General features: G+C 44.4%; 1 protein-coding gene across 8 annotated transcripts in view; it reads right to left on the bottom strand.

Annotated features, from left to right (window-relative positions):
• The window catches only part of APEX2 (apurinic/apyrimidinic endodeoxyribonuclease 2), an 87,607-nt gene that overhangs the window by 7,578 nt on the left and 57,576 nt on the right, over nt 1-22,453 (bottom strand). For all 8 annotated transcript variants that reach the window (XM_068248322.1, XM_068248323.1, XM_068248321.1 and 5 more), the window contains 5 exons: nt 13,746-13,861; nt 11,480-11,563; nt 7,626-7,806; nt 6,621-6,767; nt 1,900-1,969 (listed from right to left, as the gene is read on the bottom strand). In XM_068248322.1, the coding sequence (XP_068104423.1) occupies nt 1,900-1,969; nt 6,621-6,767; nt 7,626-7,806; nt 11,480-11,563; nt 13,746-13,861 (598 nt within the window). The remainder of the gene's footprint in view (nt 1-1,899; nt 1,970-6,620; nt 6,768-7,625; nt 7,807-11,479; nt 11,564-13,745; nt 13,862-22,453) is intronic.

Genomic DNA, 22,453 nt, shown 5'->3' with positions numbered 1-22,453 from the left:
GAAATATTGGAGTCTATATATAAGCCCAACAGAAGAGATCTAGGGTCAACCACCACCCTCTCTCCCATCACCTTTGTCATAGTATGGGCCAGGTCAGACCAACAGTTCGTAATAACTGGGCAGCTCCAAATCATGTGAAAGAAATCTCCCTCCGCCACCTTACACTTAGGGCACCTATCTGACCTTTCTGGATAATAGCTATGTAACTGTTGGGGGGGGTATAGTATGCCCGATAGATACGTTTTAAATGTGCAAACCTATCCACCGCAGAGATCAAAATACCATGCATAGCCCTGAATACATCCATCCACTCCACATCTGAAAGTGGGCCGACATCTAGAGACCAATTTTCCCATGCACCGTCCAATCTTGGACAGAATACAGGCATCAAAATAGAATACATCTCTGAAAGAGGCCTTTCCACCCTCTGGTGAATCAGAAGGCGTTCCAGAGTGTCCGATTACCATACCCAAACACCCGGGAACTGCACACTCCAGGCATGACGTATTTGTATATAACGAAAATACATATGGCTTGTCAGTTTAAACATGGACTTAAGTACATGAAAGGACAGGAGCACTCCCTGAGGAGCTAACTGCTCCACCTGCTTACTTCCGAATTCTGCCCACAGTTGAGGGTCTGGGATACCCGTGAAGTGACTCAATCTCGGATTACCCCAGAGCGGTGTATATGGTAACTTTGTGCCAGGTTTGTGTAATTTAGCCCTTGCCACATCCCATGCTTTAATGGTGGTACACATTGATATAGTTATCTCAGAGTATCTATTAACCCCCCTGAATGGCAAATTTATCAGGGATTCAAATGAACCAACTACTGCAGCCTCCAGCGTAGTCGCTGTATTTCGCTGATCCTGGGCGAACCACCATCTAATAGTAACTAAAATTGATGCTAAAAAATAGTTAAACAGATTGGTTAGAGCAAAATCCCCAGTGTCCACTGGAAGCTGCAGTGTAGAAAGAGACAACCTAACGGGTTGTCACCATTCCCACTTGGTGCTCCAGATCCTGGATGGTCGCTCTCCTGTAAGTTCAATACACTTTTCAGAAAGCTGTAAGATATTACCTCCAAAGGAAGTTTGACTGATAGAAAGGTGGGGAGGAGGTGCCAGTATATTGGTGTTAAAATTTAAAATCAAATGTATTAAAGAGAGGTAATGGCTTACTTTTCCAGAAGATACAGACACCAGTTTAACTAGAAAAATATTTATAGGTACATGTTCTCTATATTTTATGCTGTCAAGGAATGTTTTTTGTATTCACCTGAGGAAATGGGCCATGACCCGTGAAAAGCGTTGTCAATTTTTTGAATAAATATTTTTCCAGTCAAACTGGTGTCTGTGTCTTCTGGAGAAGTAAGCGATTACGCCTCTTTACATGTGATTTAAAAAAAAAAAAAAAAAAAAAAAAGGGATTTATACATACCTGGGGCTTCCTTCAGCCCCACCTGGTCAGATCGCTCCCACGCCGCCATCCTCCGCCGCTGCCCGCAGCTTCGGGAACAGAGTCCCATCACTTACGTCTGTCAGCTCCAGTCTACGCAGGAGAAGTGCGCTCTTTGCGTATCCAGCAGCAGCTGGAGAGATACGTAAAGGGTGCACTACTCCTGCGTAGACTGGAGCCGACTGACGTAAGTGACGGGACCTGGTTCCCGAACCGATCCGAGCGGATGGGGCTGGAGGAAGCCCCAGGTATGTATAAATATTTTTCATATTTTCAGCTCTGAGTCCCTTTAAGGAAGCTAGGCTTGGCATCTCCCAGAACTCCCAACTGGGCGTGGCATAAATTATGGATGGATTTTATTTCTCTTTAAAAAAAAAAAAAAAAATACAGAATGATAAACTTCACATGCTGCCAACATACCCAACAAAATGGAACTCACCAGATCATTCGGATCACAGTGGTCAAGAGGCTTGTGCGAGGTGTTCACATCTCCCAATATAATCACATGACTGAAACATCAAGAATACACATAGGGGTTGATGAATTGAGCTTGTAGAACACATATAATCCAACTAAACTAGATTTATTAATGAAAACCCTTATTTAAAAAGGGAAGCGAGAGGGATATGGAGGATGCCATATTTATTTCCTTTTAAACAATCCTAGTTGCCTGGTTGTCCTGCTTATCATCTGCCTTTAATACGCTTAGACACAGGCACTGAGCAAGCATGCAAATCAGAGGTTTCTGACTGAAGTCTGATTGGATTAGCCACATGGTTGTTTAAAGAGGAACTCCAGTGAAAATAATGTAGTAAAAAAAGTGCTTCATTTTTTACCATAATTATGTATAAATGATTTAGTCAGTGTTTGCTCATTGTAAAATCTTTCCTCTCCCAGATTCACATTCTGACATTTATTACATGGTGACATTGTTACTGTGGGCAGGTTATTTAGCTGTTTCTAGCTGCTCTGTCTGTTACAGACAGCTAATAACAGCTATTTCCTGTCTCTGAACATTGTTACATTGTGGCAGTTTGCCAGCAGTACCGCGGTATTCAGAGCCTCTTGTGGGAGGGGTTTCAGCACAAAATCAGTCACACAGCGCCCCCTGATGGTCTGTTTGTGAAAATCATTGTCTTTCTCATGTAAAATGGGGTATCAGCTACTGATTGGGAAAAAGTTCAATTCTTGGTTGGAGTTTCTCTTTAAGGTGTGTGATTCAAACACTACTGCAGCCATAGAGAACAGCTGGACTACCAGGCAACTGGTATTGTTATGGCCTCTGTATACCGCTCGCTTAAGGTTCCCATAAAGATCTAGGGCTTGATTCACAAAGCGGTGCTAACTGTTTAGCTCGGGTGTGCTAAACAGTTAGCACGTGAAGTGCCGTTCGCGGACTTTTGCGCTCGCAAAGTGCCACGATTCGCACGATCGCGGACTTTTGCATGCGCAAAAGTCCGCGATCGCGCGAATCGCGGCACTTTGCGAGCGCAAAGGTCCGCGAACGGCACTTCACGTGCTAACTGTTTAGCACACCCGTGCTAAACAGTTAGCACCGCTTTGTGAATCAAGCCCCTAGAGTTAGCCAGGTATTCAGCAACTGAGAGTACTGGTTATTGCTATAGCTAAGGCCTCTTGCACACTGCAAGCGATTCCGATTCAGATTCCGCTTTTTAATCAGTTTTTACATCCGATTCCGATTTGCAATTTGCTCCCTGCACACTGCAAATCGGAATCTGAATCGGATGTAAAAATTGGTTAAAAAGCGGAATCTGAATCGCTTGCAAGAGGCCTAATAGTGGAACACAGCTCTGTCTCTGTGATTAAACTCTCCGTCTAACAAACTCCACACCCTTGGGGTACTACCAGTGACATAGCTCTGCTTTAAAGCATGTCATGCGTGTAAGTGTCCAACATCTTCCAGTGTCAGGCCTCAATCCCTTGGTTGGTATCCCAGGCTGTGGAGTCTGGTGGACAGGAAGTTTCAACCTGAAGATTTGACAGTGTTCTGCCAGTGGCATAACTACAAGATGATCCAGCACAGCTCTTTTACCAGAAATTACTTTATTGGATCATTAAAACATACAAAAACATAGCTGCATAGTGAAGGAAAATGTTTTATTGTTGGAATTTCTAATCAGTGAGGGTCACACTGTAGTCACTTCCTGTCAGGACTGAGTCAGCCACTTACATACCTGTTATTTAACGCTTTCAGACAGAGAAAGAAAAAAAGGAACACAGCATACTTATTTACATACACATGTCTATCTCATCATGTCACTTCGGGTATCCTTTAACCACTTCCCTACTGAGAGGTTTTTCCCCTTTTGTACCAGAGCAATTTTCACCTTTTAGCACTCCTTCCATTCATTCTCCTATAGCTTTATTACTACTTATCACAATGAAACGATCTATATCTTGTTTTTTTCGTCACCAATTAGGCTTTCTTTGGGTGGTACATTTTGCTAAGATTTATTCTAAATGCATTTTAATGGGTAAAAGTAGAAAAGAAAATGGAAAAAATTCATTATTTCTCAGTTGTCGGGCATTATAGTTTTAAAATAATACATGTTACCGTAATTAAAACTAACACATTTTATTTGCCCATTTGTCCCGGTTATTAAAGCGTTTAAAATGTTCCCCTAGTACAATGTATGGCGACAATATTTTATTTGGAAATCAAGGTGCATTTTTTCAATTTTGCATCCATCACTAAATTACAAGCCCATACTTTTATAAATAACATTAATATACCCTTTTAACATACATATTACATAAATAGTTACCTTAGGGACTGAAATGTTTTATTTGTTATTTGTCATTTTGTTTTATTTTATACATATAATTTATCTGGGTACTGTGGGAGAGTGTGGGAGGGAAGGCGTTAATTTTAAATGTAATAAATGTAATGGTGGGTCTTTTTATTTAAAAAAATAAAATAATAAATGTAGGTTTAATTTTACTATTTGGCCGTAAGATGTCCTCATGCATTAGTTTCCGTTGTGTACTATTAGTACGCTAATCAGGAAGTAATGCATGGTTGTGTCACTTCGGGAGTTACAAATGACCGCGGCATCTCATTGATGTCGGCGATCATTCACACGGGGGCTTAGATTAATGAGTGAGAACTGCGTTCCCATTCATTTAACTCCCCTCTAACAGGCGGCGATGAGTACCCACGCAAACTAATTTGCAGTAGCCAGGGGCGGCCATTCGCCACAATAGACTAATATCTACGCCCCTGTGCAGGAACTGAAGTCCAGCGGGGAGTAGATATACTGTCCTTGCCTCGGAAAGTGGTTAATAAATGCAATTGTATGGGGTTTTTCTGACAATTATTATTATTATTATTATTATTTAGTATTTATATAGCGCCGACATATTACGCAGCGCTGTACAGTGTATATATATATATCTTGTCACTAACTGTCCCTCAAAGGAGCTCACAATCTAATCCCTACCATTGTCATATGTCTATATTATGTAGTGTAAGTACTGTAGTCTAGGGCCAATTTTTTAGGGGGAGCCAATTAACTTATCCGTATGTTTTTGGAATGTGGGAGGAAACCGGAGTACCCGGAGGAAACCCACGCAGACACGGAGAGAACATACAAACTCTTTGCAGATAGTGCCCTGGCTGGGATTCGAGCCAGGGACCCAGCGCTGCAAGGCGAGAGAGCTAACCACTACGCCACCGTGCTGCCCAAATAAATCTTTTAGAGTACCCCCGAGGCATGGTAAAAATTAAAAGGTATCTCAGTAGTGATAAGCATCTGGATAGTCCCATATCTTCTTAAAAAACAAAATTCCAGCGAAGAGTCCTTCTAAACTTATTGAATTACGATAAGTCAGTCCGATAAGTTTCTTTTAACTGCACTCCCGGCCATGAACAGTACATCCTGACCAGGCATGTGTGAGTAAGGTCCGTGCATGCCCAGTAGAACTAAGCTGCTTGTGCACAGCTTTTTTTCCTCCATGCACGATGAGTGGACCTTACTCACGGTTGCCCAGTGCCCGCGATGCGTTAGTCCACCTCAAAAGCAGGTGGAAAAAAAAAAAAAAAAAAAAAAAAATTTAGGGGTACTTTATTTTTGTGTTTTTATATTTTTAGGTCTGGCAGTATCTTATAGGTTCTCCAAAAGGCTTAACCTTCTTGGCGTTCTGATTAATTCTGGATTTAAGTGTCTAAATGAGGTGCATTTTTTTTTTTTTTTTACTTTTAGACCCTAAATTCAGAACTAATCAGAATGCCAAAGACCACCTCCTATCAGTTCAGGCAGCCCATGCATATTACTCACCTCCCCGGGATTTAGCGCTGCAATTCTTCCTCCTGTTGGTGAGATCACCTTCCCCCTTTCTCCCCCCTATGGTGAGAACACCGTCTGTGTCATCATGTGACAGACACAGATCTCACCCTAGGTAGTGAGAGCCCCGGAGGACGTGGAGGAGACTGTCTGGATTCTGAGGACATGAGTATAAAGTGCCACTCCAGTCTGCACTGTAACCTGCCAGGCGGTTGCCCTGACCCAGGCTCGAGATTACTGCTCGCAGCATGTTTTTTTTTTTTCAGCCCGAACCTGGGTCGAAAATACCATTGGGGAGGTTAAAGCAAACTCAAGGTAAAAATAAGCTGATCTAAAACAATTCTATCTAGCTACACGCCTTCTCCTGAAAACCATTTTAAATTTCTAAAGTTTTTATTTTTTTTAAAAAAAAAGCTGAAAAGTAAGTAAGTTTTAATGTTGTATTTTCTCTAAAGTCTTTCAGTGTCCCAGAAACTAAAATGTATAAACGTACACATTTTTATCTATCCCCTGTGCTCAGAAGTTGTTCTTTTCCAGACAAGCGTTTATGGCTGTAATTCCTCATCAGTGAGAGCTACACTATAGTCCCAAGTCTCAACTGGAGAGACCTGCATACCTGAACATTTAACTCTTTCAGAGAGAAAAAGAAGAATAGAAACACACTAGTTATTTGTATGCTTGACACTGTACATACACGTCTATCTCATCATGTCACCTTAGGTACACTAAGAATTATAGCTTGGCAACCTTTACTGTGAATTATTTGTCTATTTACTGTGGAAAGAGCTGCTGCACCTGCAGGAATACTGGACAGCTAATTAAACTCCACAAACCTCCCCATCACATGAACACTTACCTTCCATGTTGTAAAATGGCTTCTGCCCTAATCTGAAGCAAGCGGTAAAAACGCAACTTGTAGGTCTTGCGTTCCGGCTTCTCAGGATCTGCACGTGGGCAGTACACATTTACCACTGTCAGAGTCTCCTCTTTGTCATCAGATGTGCTAAAAAAATAAATACATATTCTTAAGTTTAAAGGACAACTAAAGCGAGAGAGATATGGAGGCTGCTATATTTATTTATTAACAATGCATATTGCCTGGCTGCCCTACTAATCCTATGCCTCTGATGCTTTTAGCCATACACCCTAAACAAGCATGCAGATCAGGTGCTCTGACTGAAGTCTGACTGGATTTGCCACATGCTTGTTTCAGATGTGCGATTCAGATGCTACGGATTAATTAAACATCAGCAGGACTGCAAGGCAACTGGTATTGTTTAAATAGAAATAAATATTGCAGCTTCCATATGCCTCTTTTAAATACAGGCTGCCCACTTCCAACACTCCTAAAAGGTAGGCTAGCAATGCAACTGCACAAAACTCAGCCCTGAACCATCGTCGCCTCAGTAATCGCGTCCCAATCCTTGTGGGTGGGCCAGTGCACACCAAAAACCTCTTGCAGATCCACAAAACGCTAGAGGTTGGAAAACTGCACTGATCTAGCGTTTTCAGAGCGGTTTTCCACTTTCCTATACTTTAACATTGAAGCAGAAACGCCTCAGAAATCTAAAAAATGCTGCAGCCCCCGAGTTTGCGTTTGTGGAAAAAATGAACCGCTCTGGTGTGCACCAGCCCATTACATTACCCAAGTGGTTTTCAAACCTCTAGCGTTTTCAAAAACGCTCCAGAACCGCTCTGGTGTGCACCAGCCCAGTGACAGCAATTGTGTGTGTCTGCGCACATAAGATATTATTATAGATCAAACCAAATCAAAGCGGTTCCTTGTTTGGGTGAAAAAAACACACCCCACAATACATATAACAGAGATTGGTTACAGAAAAACATGTGATCATCTTCTTACAGGATCTTGTGCTGGGTGATGACTGTTCTCCCCTCCTGGTCCAAAGATTGCTGCTCCTCCTCTGAGAACTCCTCAGTGTTACCATAGCACCCAATAGTACCCTTCTGATTGGAAAGCAATCCAGACAGTCCTTCCTCTGCCAAACATGGAACTGCGTTGCTCTTACAGAATGTGGCAACACCTAATCCAGTAACAAAAATGGATGATGTGAGTTACGCAACCATTTGTACTCTGATGTGCACCTAGCTATCTGTCTGCGTTTACTGATGTAACAGAAGCAAGCTAGTGAGGAGTTAAATAACACTACAAACCATATATCCCGCCAAGTCAAAATCAAATGTAGACTGCTTGCTAGAAGGAAAACTGTACAGTGCAATAAAACTCAAACCAAGGCAGGAACAACACTTAAAGTGGATCCAAGATGAACTTTTACTCATTGCATAATTGTGTTCCTTTGTTCCATTGTTTATAGGGCATTCCTCAAGCCAAATACTTTTTTTGTTTTTGTTTTAATACTCTAATTCCCTATAAACTAAACAAGCCTCGCCCACAGCTTTTCAGAGAGACATGGCATTTTCAGACAGTAGCAAGGGCTCATAGGAGCTCAGTCTGGGCAGGAGGAAGGGGAGGTATTACTAGGCAGAGATTTCAGAGGCAGAGGGGAGGAGGGGGGATTAGGTTTTTTCACAGGCTGAGTGCTGAAGATGCAGATAAGCTTGCCTGTGTGTAATGTTTACAAACAACATGGCTGCTGTCATTGTATCACAGAAAGAAATAATCATATTGTATTGAAGCTGTTTGCAGCTAGATTTGCTGTGTAAACTATCTAAACTTTAGATAAGATATATAGACAAATTACTTGTTATAGTTAGTTTTTTATCTCGGATTCGCTTTAAAGTGATCCTTAAGTCAGAAAAAAAATGACCTTTACTCACCTGGAGCTTCCAATAGCCCCCTGCAGCTGTCCGGTGCCCTCGCCATGTCCCTCGGATCCTCGTGTCCCTGCCGGCAGCCACTTCCAGTTTCGCCATCAGGAGCCGACAGGCTGGGACTGCGAGTGACTCTTCGCGTTCCCAGCCACAATTGCGCCCTCTATGCTGCTATAGCATATAGCATGAAGCATATAGCAGCATAGAGGGCGCAATTGTGGCTGGGAACGCAAAGAATCACTCGCGTTCCCAGCCTGTCAGCTCCTGACGGCAAAACCGGAAGTGGCTGCCGGCGGGGACACGAGGATCGGAGGGACATGGCGAGGGCACCGGACAGCTGCAGGGCGCTATTGGAAGCTCCAGGTGAGTAAAAGTCATTTTTTTTTCTGACTTAAGGATCACTTTAAAGCAATAGGGTTAGGCACCACCAGGGGAAGTCTTAATGTTAGGAACCATGGGGGTGGGGGGGTGTTTGGGGTCTTAAAAAGAAACTGTGACTAAGAATTGAACTTCATCCCAATCAGTAGCGGATACCCCCTTTTACATGGAAACCTATTCCTTTTCACAAACAGATCATCAGGGGGCTCTGTATGGCTAATATTGTGGTGAAACCCCTCCCACAGGAAAATGTGAGGCCCATGGTCCTGGCAGTTTCCTGTCTGTGAACCTCATTGCATTGTGGCAAATAGCTGTTTACAGCCGTTTCCAAGTGCCAAAAAATCAAGCAGCAGCTACTTCCAGTGGCATCACCTGCCAGCAGTAAAAATGTCACCATGTGATAAATGTCGGAATGTAAATCAGGGAGATGAAAGCTTTTCCAACAGGCAAACACTGACTAAATCATTTATACATAATTATTGTAAAAATGAAGCACTTTTTTTTTATTACACTATTTTCACTGGAGTTCCTCTTTAAAGTTAGGCACCACCAGGGGGGGGGGGGGGTAGGGATCAGTGGAGGGAGGGTTCTGTGTGAGAGTAGGGATAGGAGACTGCTAAAGTGGGTAATAGAACTGGAACCAGGAGAAGAGCGGGAAGGCTCTATAGCAGTGGTTCCCAACCTTTTCCGGCCCGGGGAACACTTTCTGACCATATTTTTCTCCGGGGAACGGGGGGGGGGGGGGGGGGGGAGGGGGTGTTTGCGCGACCTAGTGGACAGTGCCATGCTAATGGGGGGGGGGGGGGGGCGGCTGCATAGCTAGCATAGTTGCCCCAGTATAGGGAGTTTAGTTGCCCCAGTATGGTTAGTATAGTTACCCCAGTATAGTGCCCCAGTATAGCTAGTATTGTGCCCCAGTATAGCTAGTATAGTCCCAGTATGGATAGGTAGTGCCCCAGTATAGCCAGTAAAGTGCCCAGTATAGTCCCCAGTATAGCTAGTATAGTGCCCAGATAGCTAGTATAGTGCCCAGATAGCTAGTATAGTGCCCAGTATAGCTAGCATGGTGTCCAGTATAGCTAGCCTAGTGCCCAGTATAGGTAGGTAGTGCCCCAGTATAGCTAGTATAGTTGCCCCCAGTATAGCTAGTTTAGTTGCCCCCAGTGTAGGTAGTTTCGTTGCCCCCAGTGTAGGTTGTTTCGTTGCCCCCAGTATAGCTAGTTTAGTTGCCCCCAGTATAGCTAGTACAGTTCCCCCCAGTATAGATGCCCAGAAGGGGGGAAGCAGCGCTAGAAGGAGGGGCAGTGGAGGCAGCGGTGGGGAAATATCCCCCCCCTCCCTCACCTGGGACCCCTCCTTCTGCCTCTCTCCCCCTCCATCTAGCGGTGGCAAGTGCGGCTCGGCGGCGGGGAGGCATACGGAGAATTACTCACCACTTCTGCGTTCCAAGCGCCGGCAACGTCATGTCGTCACACATTTCCGCCTTCAATGCCGCCCACTGTGCTTCCGCTAATCAGGAAGCACAGTGGGCGGCATTGAAGGCGGAGATCTGACGACATGACGCTGCCGGCGCTTGGAATGCGGAAGTGGTGAGTAATTCTCTGTATGCCTCCCCGCCGCCGAGCCGCACATGCCACCGCTAAATGGAGGGGGAGAGAGGCAGAAGGAGGGGTCCCAGGTGAGGGAGGGGGGGGGGATATTTCCCCCCCTCCCCACCACTGCCTCCACTTCCCCTCCTTCTAGCGCTGCTTCCCCCCTCCTGCGCCCTACAGTAGGTACAGGTCTAGCGAGAGGCCAGACCTGTACGGCACACCAGGCAACATCCACTAGTGTGCCACGGCACACTGGTTGAAAAACACTGCTCTACAGGACCCAGAGCCTTCCCTCTCCTTAAGTATCTGATTTTTTTTATTTCAGAAATGCTTCAGGTTCACTTTAAAAGTGTACCAGAGCTAACCTAAAAAGAAGATTTGATACTCACCCACATTTTCCTCCAGCAGCATAAACCCATACGAGTACCACACAGTCCTCCAGCGGTCTGTCGTTTAGCAGCAATCAGCCCCGGTAAAAGGCTCAGTCGGGTCCAGTCTGGGTCTTCTGCACATGTGCAGACCTCCCACGCATGCGCAGTAGACCCGGACTGACGCGGTGGAGCCTATTACCCAGGCTGATCGCGGCTGAACGGCAGACCGTGGGAGGGAGGCGAGGGACTCAGACCTGCTTATGCTGCAGGATATCACATCATCTTTTTAGGTCAGCTCTGGTTTTCTTTAAATACGAGTACAGATTATATTATCTCTACAGCGCTGTGGAAGACGGCGCTATATAAATACTAAATAATAATAATGAAAGGATGCAAAAAAAGATGAGCAAAGACATGCAGATAACTCCCAGATGATGCAAGATTTATGTAAATGTATGCAGCTTAAAGATGCAATAAATGCAGCTGCTGAAATGAATTTCCACTTGTCATTATTTGCATAAAATAAGCATCAACTCAGAATTGTCAGTCACACCCACGTACTGCATATATGTGCCATGTCCTACCTGAATATCCACTTCTGACCCGGCTGAAGCTGAAGTAGGAGTTGTAGCCTTCTACAATGGCAGTAGGTTCATCCAGCAGGTCTCCTATCAGAATAAATCACCAGTTACTACAATACAAGTGTGTGCTAGTATAAGTGCACTGTGGAACCTGTATTTTTTTACAGTTTTGTTCTTGTGATAAGTAGGTTTGTAAATAACAGACAGAACATCAGGAATTAAATGACTATGATGAATTTTTAAGTGGGGGAAAAAAAAAAAAAAGAGAAGAAGAAATAAACATCAACCTTAACTTAAAAAAAAAAAAAAAAAAAAAAAAAACACTAAAGGAAAAAAGTGCCCCTATGGAGTAATTACCTTAGGAGGGGGAAGCTTTTGCCTCCTAATGAGGTTTCCCCATCCTCTGGGATCCAATGGTGGCAGCCACCAAATATCCGCCAACAAGGCGGCGCAGTAGGGGCTCAGCACGTGGCAATATTTACCAATGCGCGCTCCTGCGCAGGAGCATTACAAACTTCCCTTCCGGCACCGGCGGAAATAGCCGAGCCCAATCAGGAATGCTCTACTGCGAAAGCAGCTCGTGCCTGTGCAGTGGCCCTGATCGGCTCCGCTATTTCCATCAGAGGGGAAGATTGAACTGCGCCGATAGGTAAATATTGCTGCTCGCTGTTCGGGGGCTGCCAGCACTGGATCCCAGAGAGTGAAGAGGATGCTGGAAGCCTCATTAGGATCCAGAGGCTTCCCCCTCCGGAAGCAAGTACCCCCCAGGGGAATTTCCTTACAGGATCTCTAACATTTGGAGAGTGCCATTGTTCATTTTCTGAAATTTAAAAAAAAGTGCCTCAGCTGCAAGGCTGGTTCTCTTTGCAATTTGTAAACCCCTGAATTGCTGTTGGTATTACAATGCACATTGCAATCACAGATTTATATAGTGCAGACATTTTCTGCACACTATACAGTGTCCATCTAGTGCTCACAATCGGATCCCTACTACAGTCTTAAGATCAATTAAAGTGGACCCAAATTAAAAATACAAGTTTTCAGAAATAAAATCTATTTTCTAAATTATAATAATAAATAGCAGCCTTTTTTCAGCTGCATGATGACAAATTTAAAATATTTTACATTTATTGGTGGAACCCCTCCCTTCCTTTCATATTGCCGGGGCAGAATCCGGCAAAATGCTGGAGTAGGTGATGCCCGGCAATGGAGGAATTGCTAATGGCCGCCCCCAGTATAATCCTAGTTATGAAAAGAGAAGGGTGAAAAGCATGCACTGAAATGCTCATAGGCTTGAAGGAGTGTTTATTTATCTTTGTATGTGTCAGAGTGGTGCAACTAAATATTTTTAATTAAAAAAAATGTTTGGTTTGGGTCCGCTTTAAGGAGTAAATTAATTAAGCAGCATGTTTTTTTCTGATGTGAAAAGGGAAAGGGCAGGAGGAGGTAACATAAACAGAACACACAAACTCCATGCAGATAATGTCTGAGCCAAGAACTGGGTTTCTGAGCCAGCCTCAACAACGCTGTATGGGCAGGTCGACAAATATTACGGTTGCACGTGTGTGACGTCACATGCACCTGGTGCTTCACAGGGATGACATAAGAGGCCAGGAGCACTTGCAACGAAATCTTTCCAGCCTGTCTGACTGATGCGTTGGGAGTGGCGCTTAATGGCGCATGTCAGCTAATGGTGCATTCCAGCTAAGTGTAAAACCAGCCCCTCACCCAATTGCAGCTTCCAGCTGCAGCACCATGTGACTTGCAGCCCGTACATGCCAGCATGTCACATGACGACATTGCTGTGGATTAGGACAGGGTCAGGCTTCCACTTAGGCGGTGCAGTCTTGAGGATTTATACCTGGATGCAAACTAAAATGTTTAACAAGTGTTAAATCCCAGGTACAGGATATTCGTTCTCTGGACTGACTCCTACCCACTCATAACAGTGTGCAACGCAGACTGTCATATGTTATATGGGCTGCTATCTTTTCAGTCTATACCTCCCCAGCAGGATAAAGCAATCCAAGCAGCTTCCACTCTAACCACAGAGCCCGAAATGGACTTCCTGCACACAGTTGCTTCTGGTCACGTGATCCCAATCTCAAGACATACTTTTTAGCTGTAGAAACCTCATTTTACCCATAAACTTAAATTATGTTTGAGCACTCTGATTATTATGTTATTACAGTATTTTTAGATTCATAGATGGGCTTTAACACATGAAACCAAAAGGCTGCTTTGCCAGCAGAGTCTCTGGGCTGCTTACTGGTCACTTTAGTTTCCTGCAGGCAGATGATATCTGCATCCAGGGAATCCAGGATGTCCTTCAGCCCCATCCGAGTGGCTCGAATTCCATTTATGTTCCAGCTGACAATCTTCATCCTTCCAAATTAAAAGAAAAAATATATTGACTTTACATGTACTCGTTACACTATAAAAACAAAACAAAAAAACCCTTTAGGTGGAACTCCAGACACATACACTAAAGGCAGAGAAAGAGCAGGGCTGTGGAGTCAAAGTCGAGGAGCCTGTGCAGTTTTGGGTACCAGGAGTTGGAGATTTCAATAGACTGAGGAGTCGGATGATTTTTGTACCAACTCCACAGCCCTGAAAAAAAGTATGGCACTACCGAGGTTTGTTCCAGTAAACTGCAAGTGCATACATCACAAATTGGTATTCACATAGAGCAGGGGTCTCAAACTCGCGGCCCGCGGGCCATTTGCGGCCCGCGATACAATATTTTGTGGCCCCAGGGCCCCAGAGCTTGTAGGGGCCCCCAGTGGCTACAAGAGGAAAAAAAATTTTTTCAAATCGGCCTTATAGTTTTTGAGAAAATCGATTTTAAAGTTGCAAAGGAAAAAAATACACATTTAAAAACCCGCCGACTTTAATGGTTAATAGCAAATCCACCTTAAATGCTAGAAACCCTAAATTTGCAGGATATGTTAAGGAGATCATTAGGAATAAGAGGAAAAAACAATTTTTCAAAAAGACCTTATAGTTCTTGAGAAAATCGATTTTAAAGTTTCGAAGGAAAATAGTATACTTTTAAATGCGGTAAATGTCACTTTTAGTAGCAAGCCTAACGGTAGTGTAATTTTACATGTATCAAAAGAAAGAGCAATACATTTCCTGACAGAGTTTCCAGGGGGTCCATACGCAGCCGCAGCGCTTTGGCCAGGGATCGCTATACAGCCGTAATATGGCTGTATGAAGATTCCGGGCATTTTTTCCTATTTTCCCAATTTTTTTTTTTATGTTTAGAGTGGGCGGGCAGAGGCGGCGATCCGCCGCGATTGACGTCAGGAGGGGCAGAGCTGAAGCTGAAAGCTCTGCCCCTTCCAGGAAATGCCGGCGGATTGCCCCCGGGGCGATTTGGGGGCTATGCAGCCCTCGTTTTGCGGCGGGGACACGTGAACTCCCTTATGCGGCCCAGCCTCATCCTGACTTTGCCTCCTGCGGCCCCCGGGTAAATTGAGTTTGAGACCCCGGACATAGAGTGTGCAAAAAGCAAACAATGTACTCTGTGCAGAGATGTGGCAGGGGGTGCCGGGGATGCACGGCCTGACAACCGTTTTGCAAGGAAAACTTAGATAAGTTAGTCCCAACGGGCAGTTTTTGCTAGTCCTTTGGACTGAAGAGTAACAGGAAGTGCCAAAACCAGTAGGGCCAGGATGCGTGTACGTGGAACGCACAGGGTGGAAGTGAGGTCGGAGTGGTGTGCGATAGCCGGAGCCCAGTGAGACAGCGCTGCCGAGAGCCTGCCGGACGGCCCACGATCGGGGTTGAACCCGTAAAAACTCAGTGCCTTGATATGTCTACAACATGTGAGTGGAGAGAAGGAAGAGATTCTCCTGCGCCACCCTCTTACTCAGTATGGGCTATGATGGCGTAAAGGTGCTGCTCCTGGTTGCTGGGTGGTGCCAGTGACCTGAGTGAAACAGTAGAAGAGACAAGAGCGCTCCTTTGGTGCAATACTTTTCTTTACTTAAAATTCCACGCATACAAATTACACTTACAGTGTGTTAAAAACAGAAGCGCATCTCAGGCCTGCCAGCCGTCCTCTCCTACCCTGTGTTTGGCCAAAACAACAGGTGCGGTGTGTCCCGACGCGGAGCTGGATTCGGTGGGCGGGGCTAGGTCACGCTGGAGCCGTCTGACGTCACGACGCGTTTCGGCGCTAACCACGCCTTCGTCAGGTGACGTGACGGCGTGTACACGGCGTGTACGGCTCTATTTTATACTACCCGATATGGGAGGAACAAGGGGAGTGACTGCTTATGTCACTCTAAGTGAACGGGGAAATTTGCCCTGCATAAAATAAGAACCATCGGCTATTCGCCGACCTATTAGCAAATACTAATCTTATCCAGGTCAAGACAGACACTCAGCCCTTCCTTTTTTAGGCCCACCCGCCACTCCGGTGGCGATGAAGAGACCACTAGAAAGAGAAGGAGAGGAGCCAGAGGAGGACGAAAGGTGCAACTCCAAAAAAGGAAGAAAGCAGAACAGTCCGGAGATAGAGTCTCGACAATAAAAATCTTCAATATTTCTTCATACAGCCTGGCTGAGGGAGATCTCTCACTACTAAGGCGTGGATTAAACTTTGCTCCAACAATCAGACCCAATTCCTTTCAATTATTCAAGGATCTGCATAGGTTCATCAGGACGCTCACTTTAAAAAGGTTCTATGCACTAAAAGCAAAGAAAGGTGATGTGAGACCAAAACCCAGTTCCAACATAGAGGCACCCAGGGTAGAACTTACGGGAGAAGATGAGGAAGCCCTAATGGACCTGATAGAGCTCGGGGCTCAAAACACCAGTGACTTTGATTGGGAACAGTTTGATTGCCATGAAGAGCCGATTAGAACCTCTGGACTCAAACCGAGGTCCATCTTTTATCCAACTCAGTCTAAAGGCCAGTATATTAATACCTTTTATCAGATAGTAATGGAGGAATTCAATTCATTATGTAAAACTAAGAACACAGGGAATAAAAGGAGTAACATAACAAAGGAAGAACAACTGGCACTAGAAGGATTAAAGAAAAATAAGGACATTGTAATACGCCAGGCAGACAAGGGCGGGAGTATTGTCATCCAAGATTTTGACAACTACCGTAAGGAAGGAGAAAGACTACTGGGGGATAGGGACACCTATCAGAAATTACCGAGGGACCCCACACAGTTCTACGTTAGAGATCTAAAAGTAGTCCTAGACAGAGGATCCGAAGTAGGTATACTTACAGAAGAAGAATATAGGTTCCTCACCCCCAACAACCCGATAGTCCCATACTTTTATCATATACCGAAAATTCATAAGAGTGCTACATCCCCTCCCGGGCGCCCAATTGTAGCAGGAATGGAGGGACTGCTGGCCCCCATTTCAGACTATATAGATCATTTTCTACAGCCCCTGGTTCAACAAACGGAAGCTTACACAAGGGATTCATTGCATATACTAGAAATCCTTGAACATTATCAGTGGAAAGAGGGGTATATCTGGGCATCCCTTGATGTCTGTTCACTGTACACCTGTATCCCCCACGATAAAGGGATTGAGGCAGTTAAGTTCCATCTACTTCAGGATGGTTCTTTCAATTCCGAACAGGCGCAGTTTATTTTGGACCTCCTGAGTTTCGCGCTCAAACACAACTATTTCACCTTCATGGATCAATTTTATCTCCAGACATGCGGAACATCGATGGGGGCAGGATTTGCCCCCAGTTTCGCAAACCTATTCATGTCTCATTGGGAACATCAATACATCTGGTCTGACCATGCCTATAGAGAAAATATAATACTCTATACTCGTTACATTGACGACATCTTGTTAATCTGGGATGGTCCCACGGAAAAATTCGAGGAATTTGTGAGGTATTGCAATAACAGTACAATCAGTTTGGAGTTCACATTTGTGATGGACCCAGAAAAAATAATCTTCCTAGATCTGGAGTTGTTTATAGATGATAAATCCCAGATATGTACCCAGACCCACTTCAAGCCCACAGCGGGGAACTCTTACCTGCACGCCAATAGTTGCCACCATCCTAAATGGGTGAATAATATCCCACGCAGCCAATTTTGTCGACTGAGGAGGAATTGCACAAAAGATCCAGATTACCAAAGACAATCAAAACAATTGGCAGACAAATTCATGGAAAAAGGGTATAAAAGCAGTGTGGTAAATATGGCAATAGAAGAATTCAAAGATAAAGAAAAAACGGGACAGAATAGGAACACGGAACAAAAAGAACAAACCCCAACATTCATCACTGGGTACACGGAAAGTTCTCGCCGTATCCAAAGTATTGTCAGAAAAAACTGGCCGATTATACTACAAGACCCCCTACTCAAAAACTCTCTACCGGAGAAACCTAAAGTGATCTTTAAAAAGGCACGCTCCCTAAAAAACCAAATAGCACCGAGTAATAGAAAACAGAAAACAACACAGACATGGCTGAGAACCACTATCACTGGTAATTATAGATGTGGGAAGATACGTTGTGGATGCTGCTCATTCATGATGCACGGCACAAAAGAATTTGTCCACCCAGGAGGGTGGTCGATCATACAAAAACAATTTATCAACTGTGCATCAGAATTTGTTATATATGTCTTGGAATGTAGCTGCAGACAACTCTATGTAGGAAGAACTACCCGACCTCTAAGAAAACGCTTGGGGGAACATAAATGCAATATCCTCTCCAAATCCGAAAAACACAGTGTCCCCAGACACTTCAATAAATTCCATCAATCGGACCCTGGGTGCCTGAAGATCTATGGTCTAGAACAGATTCCAGCCTCTCTTACCAGAGGGTTGAGATACAAAAGACTTTGTGAGCAAGAAGTATTTTGGATCTTCAAGCTGAACACACTGTCTCCGGAAGGTCTGAATGAAGACCTAGAAGTCCGAAGTTTCCTGCAGTGATGAGGCCAACTTCCAACACATTAGAAATAGACATTGGATCCCTCTCTCATCCCTGTCTTGCCGCCCCCTCCCCCCCTTCTTTTCCCTTTCCTTTCCTCTTCCCCCCCCCCCCCCATTTTTCCTTCCCATCGATCCCCCTCCTGTCTTCTTCCCTGGTCCTCCACCACCCCCCTTTCACAGTTCTTGGGGTGTCCACGGGCACACCACCCCCAAAATCCCCCCCTCTTTTCCCCCCCCCCCTCATCCCCCAGGGTCCCCAGGGTCACCCCGTCCTGAGGTCCCCCACGGCCCCTCCCCTCTCTGTCCACCCGGTTCATTGATGTATATATGTTGTGTATCATGTATGTAATCCAATTGAACATCTGTCTATGTCCACTGTAACAGCATATATGAAAGCGCCTCACTGTGCAAAGCACAGTGACATCCGCCAGCATGAAAGCGACCTAATGGTCGCATCTAGATGGCTTTGATCCTTTTATAAAATGGGCGACCATGCGGAGGGCGGTTTTCGGTCCGACTCCCTATAGCCGAAGTTCTCTTAAGAACTTTGTCCTCAGATACATCCCCGTGTCCCCATAGATACCTGTGTCCCCCCAAGATGAGATGAAATGGGAGGACACAGCCTCATACCCTGAGAAGCGAGGATTGGTGTGGTATGGATAGTCTGGCATAGGCGCACGAGCCGCGCGGTTCCAACCACTTAGAAGAATAAATCTTGGGCCAGCCACTAATAAAACGTCGAGCTAGCCATCCATAATACCTCCGTCGCCCCCCTCCCGTCGGACACGGTTGCAGATATTGCACAGATATAAGCTGCGTTGAGTCAGCCGCCAACAAAACCCAGTAAAACGCCAGTAAAACGCTGGTAGAACGCTGGACCTACCACACAGATATAGGCTGCGTTGAGTCAGCCGCCCACAAAACCCAGTAGAACGCCAGTAAAACGCTGGTAGAACGCTGGACCTACCGCCCATAATATCCCCTCCGCCTGAAAAAAGCGCAGACACTGCGCTAGGTTAGCCGTCTAATAGGCACACCAACACTGCACTCCCTGCTGATATAAACTAGGGAGCGCGACATGGCATTGACACCATCCAGCAGCGAAAGCAGCCAATATATATAGAGTATGATGCAGAATATGCTGTACAAACCCCATTCATAAAACATTCTCATACACATTGAGGCTACCAAAAAATAGGGGACGAGGGAATCCTCTTACCCAGACACGTACATGTTGTCTCCTATAATTTAACATCAGTGACAGGTTAGTCATTTACAATCAGGTGCTCTAATGTATTGTTATTAAAAATAATGATTATAGGCAGTGCGCCCCTCCGCACAGACATGGAGTCTGTCACTGACTAATGAATTTTATAGTTCCCGATCCATTTTAACAATTTATCGTTGTGAAAGGTTTTTTTATAGAAAATATATAAGATTAGTATTTGCTAATAGGTCGGCGAATAGCCGATGGTTCTTATTTTATGCAGGGCAAATTTCCCCGTTCACTTAGAGTGACATAAGCAGTCACTCCCCTTGTTCCTCCCATATCGGGTAGTATAAAATAGAGCCGTACACGCCGTCACGTCACCTGACGAAGGCGTGGTTAGCGCCGAAACGCGTCGTGACGTCAGACGGCTCCAGCGTGACCTAGCCCCGCCCACCGAATCCAGCTCCGCGTCGGGACACACCGCACCTGTTGTTTTGGCCAAACACAGGGTAGGAGAGGACGGCTGGCAGGCCTGAGATGCGCTTCTGTTTTTAACACACTGTAAGTGTAATTTGTATGCGTGGAATTTTAAGTAAAGAAAAGTATTGCACCAAAGGAGCGCTCTTGTCTCTTCTACTACAACATGTGAGTGTTTTAATATAATTTTTTTAATACATTTTAAAGACTGTTTTACACTATGGAGCCAATTGGTTTGTTTTGAGGTGCTTTCTGATGTGAAGCTGCATTTAAGGTCTTTGAAGTGGACCTGTGGTGATCGTGATAGGCAGAGGGAGCCTTGATATCCCAGCAAGCGCTGTGGACCCAATCTGATAGAGGGTCAATATTTAGCGGCAAGTGTCCCATCTTGAGGGTGTGGTGGTGGTATGCACTGTAAAGGCGATCTGCATCACGAACCATAGCTGTGTGTCAAGTAAACACAACGGACTAGCAGAGCGTGGGTTTGAGGCTCATGTGGGACTGTCATATGTGCGCTGTGTCACATAATAGAACTTTTTAAAACCTTTGAATAGCACACCACCGAATTGATACAACCTCTGTTTTAGTGCAGTGTTTATGTATATTTTCATTGCTGGTAGTATTATGATAAAAGCATGACTTTTAATCCCAATTGTTTGCTTAGCTGAACTTTTGAATATACAATATGATTCACCCCGTGGAACTTCCAGTTAGCAACACATATGACAGGGCCGGGGGACATTCCTGACTTAATTAATTAAACAATCTATACCACATGATGTAAACAAGCCTGTAAGAAAAAAACAATTGGCATAACAAAAAATGCAGTCCCTGAGAATAAGAGGAAGTCAAAGCAATGACATCAGCCGTTGTATAAGGCTGTTGACTGGAAGTTCCGTCCAGAAAGGTTTCGGGGGGAGTGGAAGGGCACAGTTGGGAAAACTGGGAACATTTTGATTTGTTACAGGTAGTTGAGCAACAGAGTTGAGACTGGCAAATCCTATAGATCCCAAACAAATATTTTTTTTTTTAAATCAACAAAACTCAGTTGATTGAGGTCTCAAAAGATAGAATACAACAATAAGATTAAAGGACTTCTATACAGAGGTACAGTGGTGTGAAAAACTATTTGCCCCCTTCCTGATTTCTTATTCTTTTGCATGTTTGTCATACTTAAATGTTTCTGCTCAACAAAAACCGTTAATTATTAGTCAAAGATAACATAATTGAACACAAAATGCAGTTTTAAATGATGGTTTTTTATTATTTAGTGAGAAAAAAAACTCCAAATCTACATGGCCCTGTGTGAAAAAGTGATTGCCCCCCTTGTAAAAAAAATAACATAACTGTGGTTTATCACACCTGAGTTCAATTTCTGTAGTCATCCCCAGGCCTGATTACTGCCACACCTGTTTCAATCAAGAAATCACTTAAATAGGAGCTATCTGACAAAGAGAAGTAGACCAAAAGCACCTCAAAAGCTAGACATCATGCCAAGATCCAAAGAAATCCAGGAACAAAAGTACTGTAATTGAGATCTATCAGTCTAGTAAAGGTTATAAAGCCATTTCTAAAGCTTTGGGACTCCAGCGAACCACAGTGAGAGTCATTATCCACAAATGGCAAAAACATGGAACAGTGATGAACCCCAAGAGCGCAGAGAAAACTCATCTGAGAGGCCACAAAAGACCCCAGGACAACATCTAAAGAACTGCAGGCCTCACTTGCCTCAATTAAGGTCAGTGTTCACGACTCCACCATAAGAAAGAGACTGGGCAAAAGCGGCCTGCATGGCAGATATCCAAGTCGCAAACCACTTTTAAGCACTTTTAAACCAAAATTTTGCTAAAAAACATCTCAATGATTGCCAAGACTTTTGGGAAAATACCTTATGGACCGACGAGACAAAAGGTGAACTTTTTGGAAGGTGCGTGTCCCGTTACATCTGGCATAAAAGTAACACAGCATTTCAGCAAAAGAACATCATACCAACAGTAAAATATGGTGGTGGTAGTATGATGGTCTGGGGTTGTTTTGCTGCTTCAGGACCTGGAAGGCTTGCTGTGATAGATGGAACCATGAATTCTACTATCTACCCAAAAAATCCTGAAGGAGAATGTCCAGCCATCTGTTCGTCAACGCAAGCTGAAGCGATCTTGGGTGCTGCAGCAGGACAGTGACCCAAAACACACCAGCAAATCCACCTCTGAATGGCTGAAGAAAAACAAAATGAAGACTGTGGAGTTGCCTAGTCAAAGTCCTGACCTGAATCCTATTGAGATGTTGTGGCATGACCTTAAAAAGGCAGCTCATGCTAGAAAACCCTCAAATAAAGCTGAATTACAACAATTCTGCAA

This window comes from Hyperolius riggenbachi, chromosome 8 (genome assembly GCF_040937935.1).
Source record: "Hyperolius riggenbachi isolate aHypRig1 chromosome 8, aHypRig1.pri, whole genome shotgun sequence".
NCBI classification, from domain to species: domain Eukaryota; kingdom Metazoa; phylum Chordata; class Amphibia; order Anura; family Hyperoliidae; genus Hyperolius; species Hyperolius riggenbachi.
This window is presented reverse-complemented; position numbering and strand designations above follow the sequence as displayed.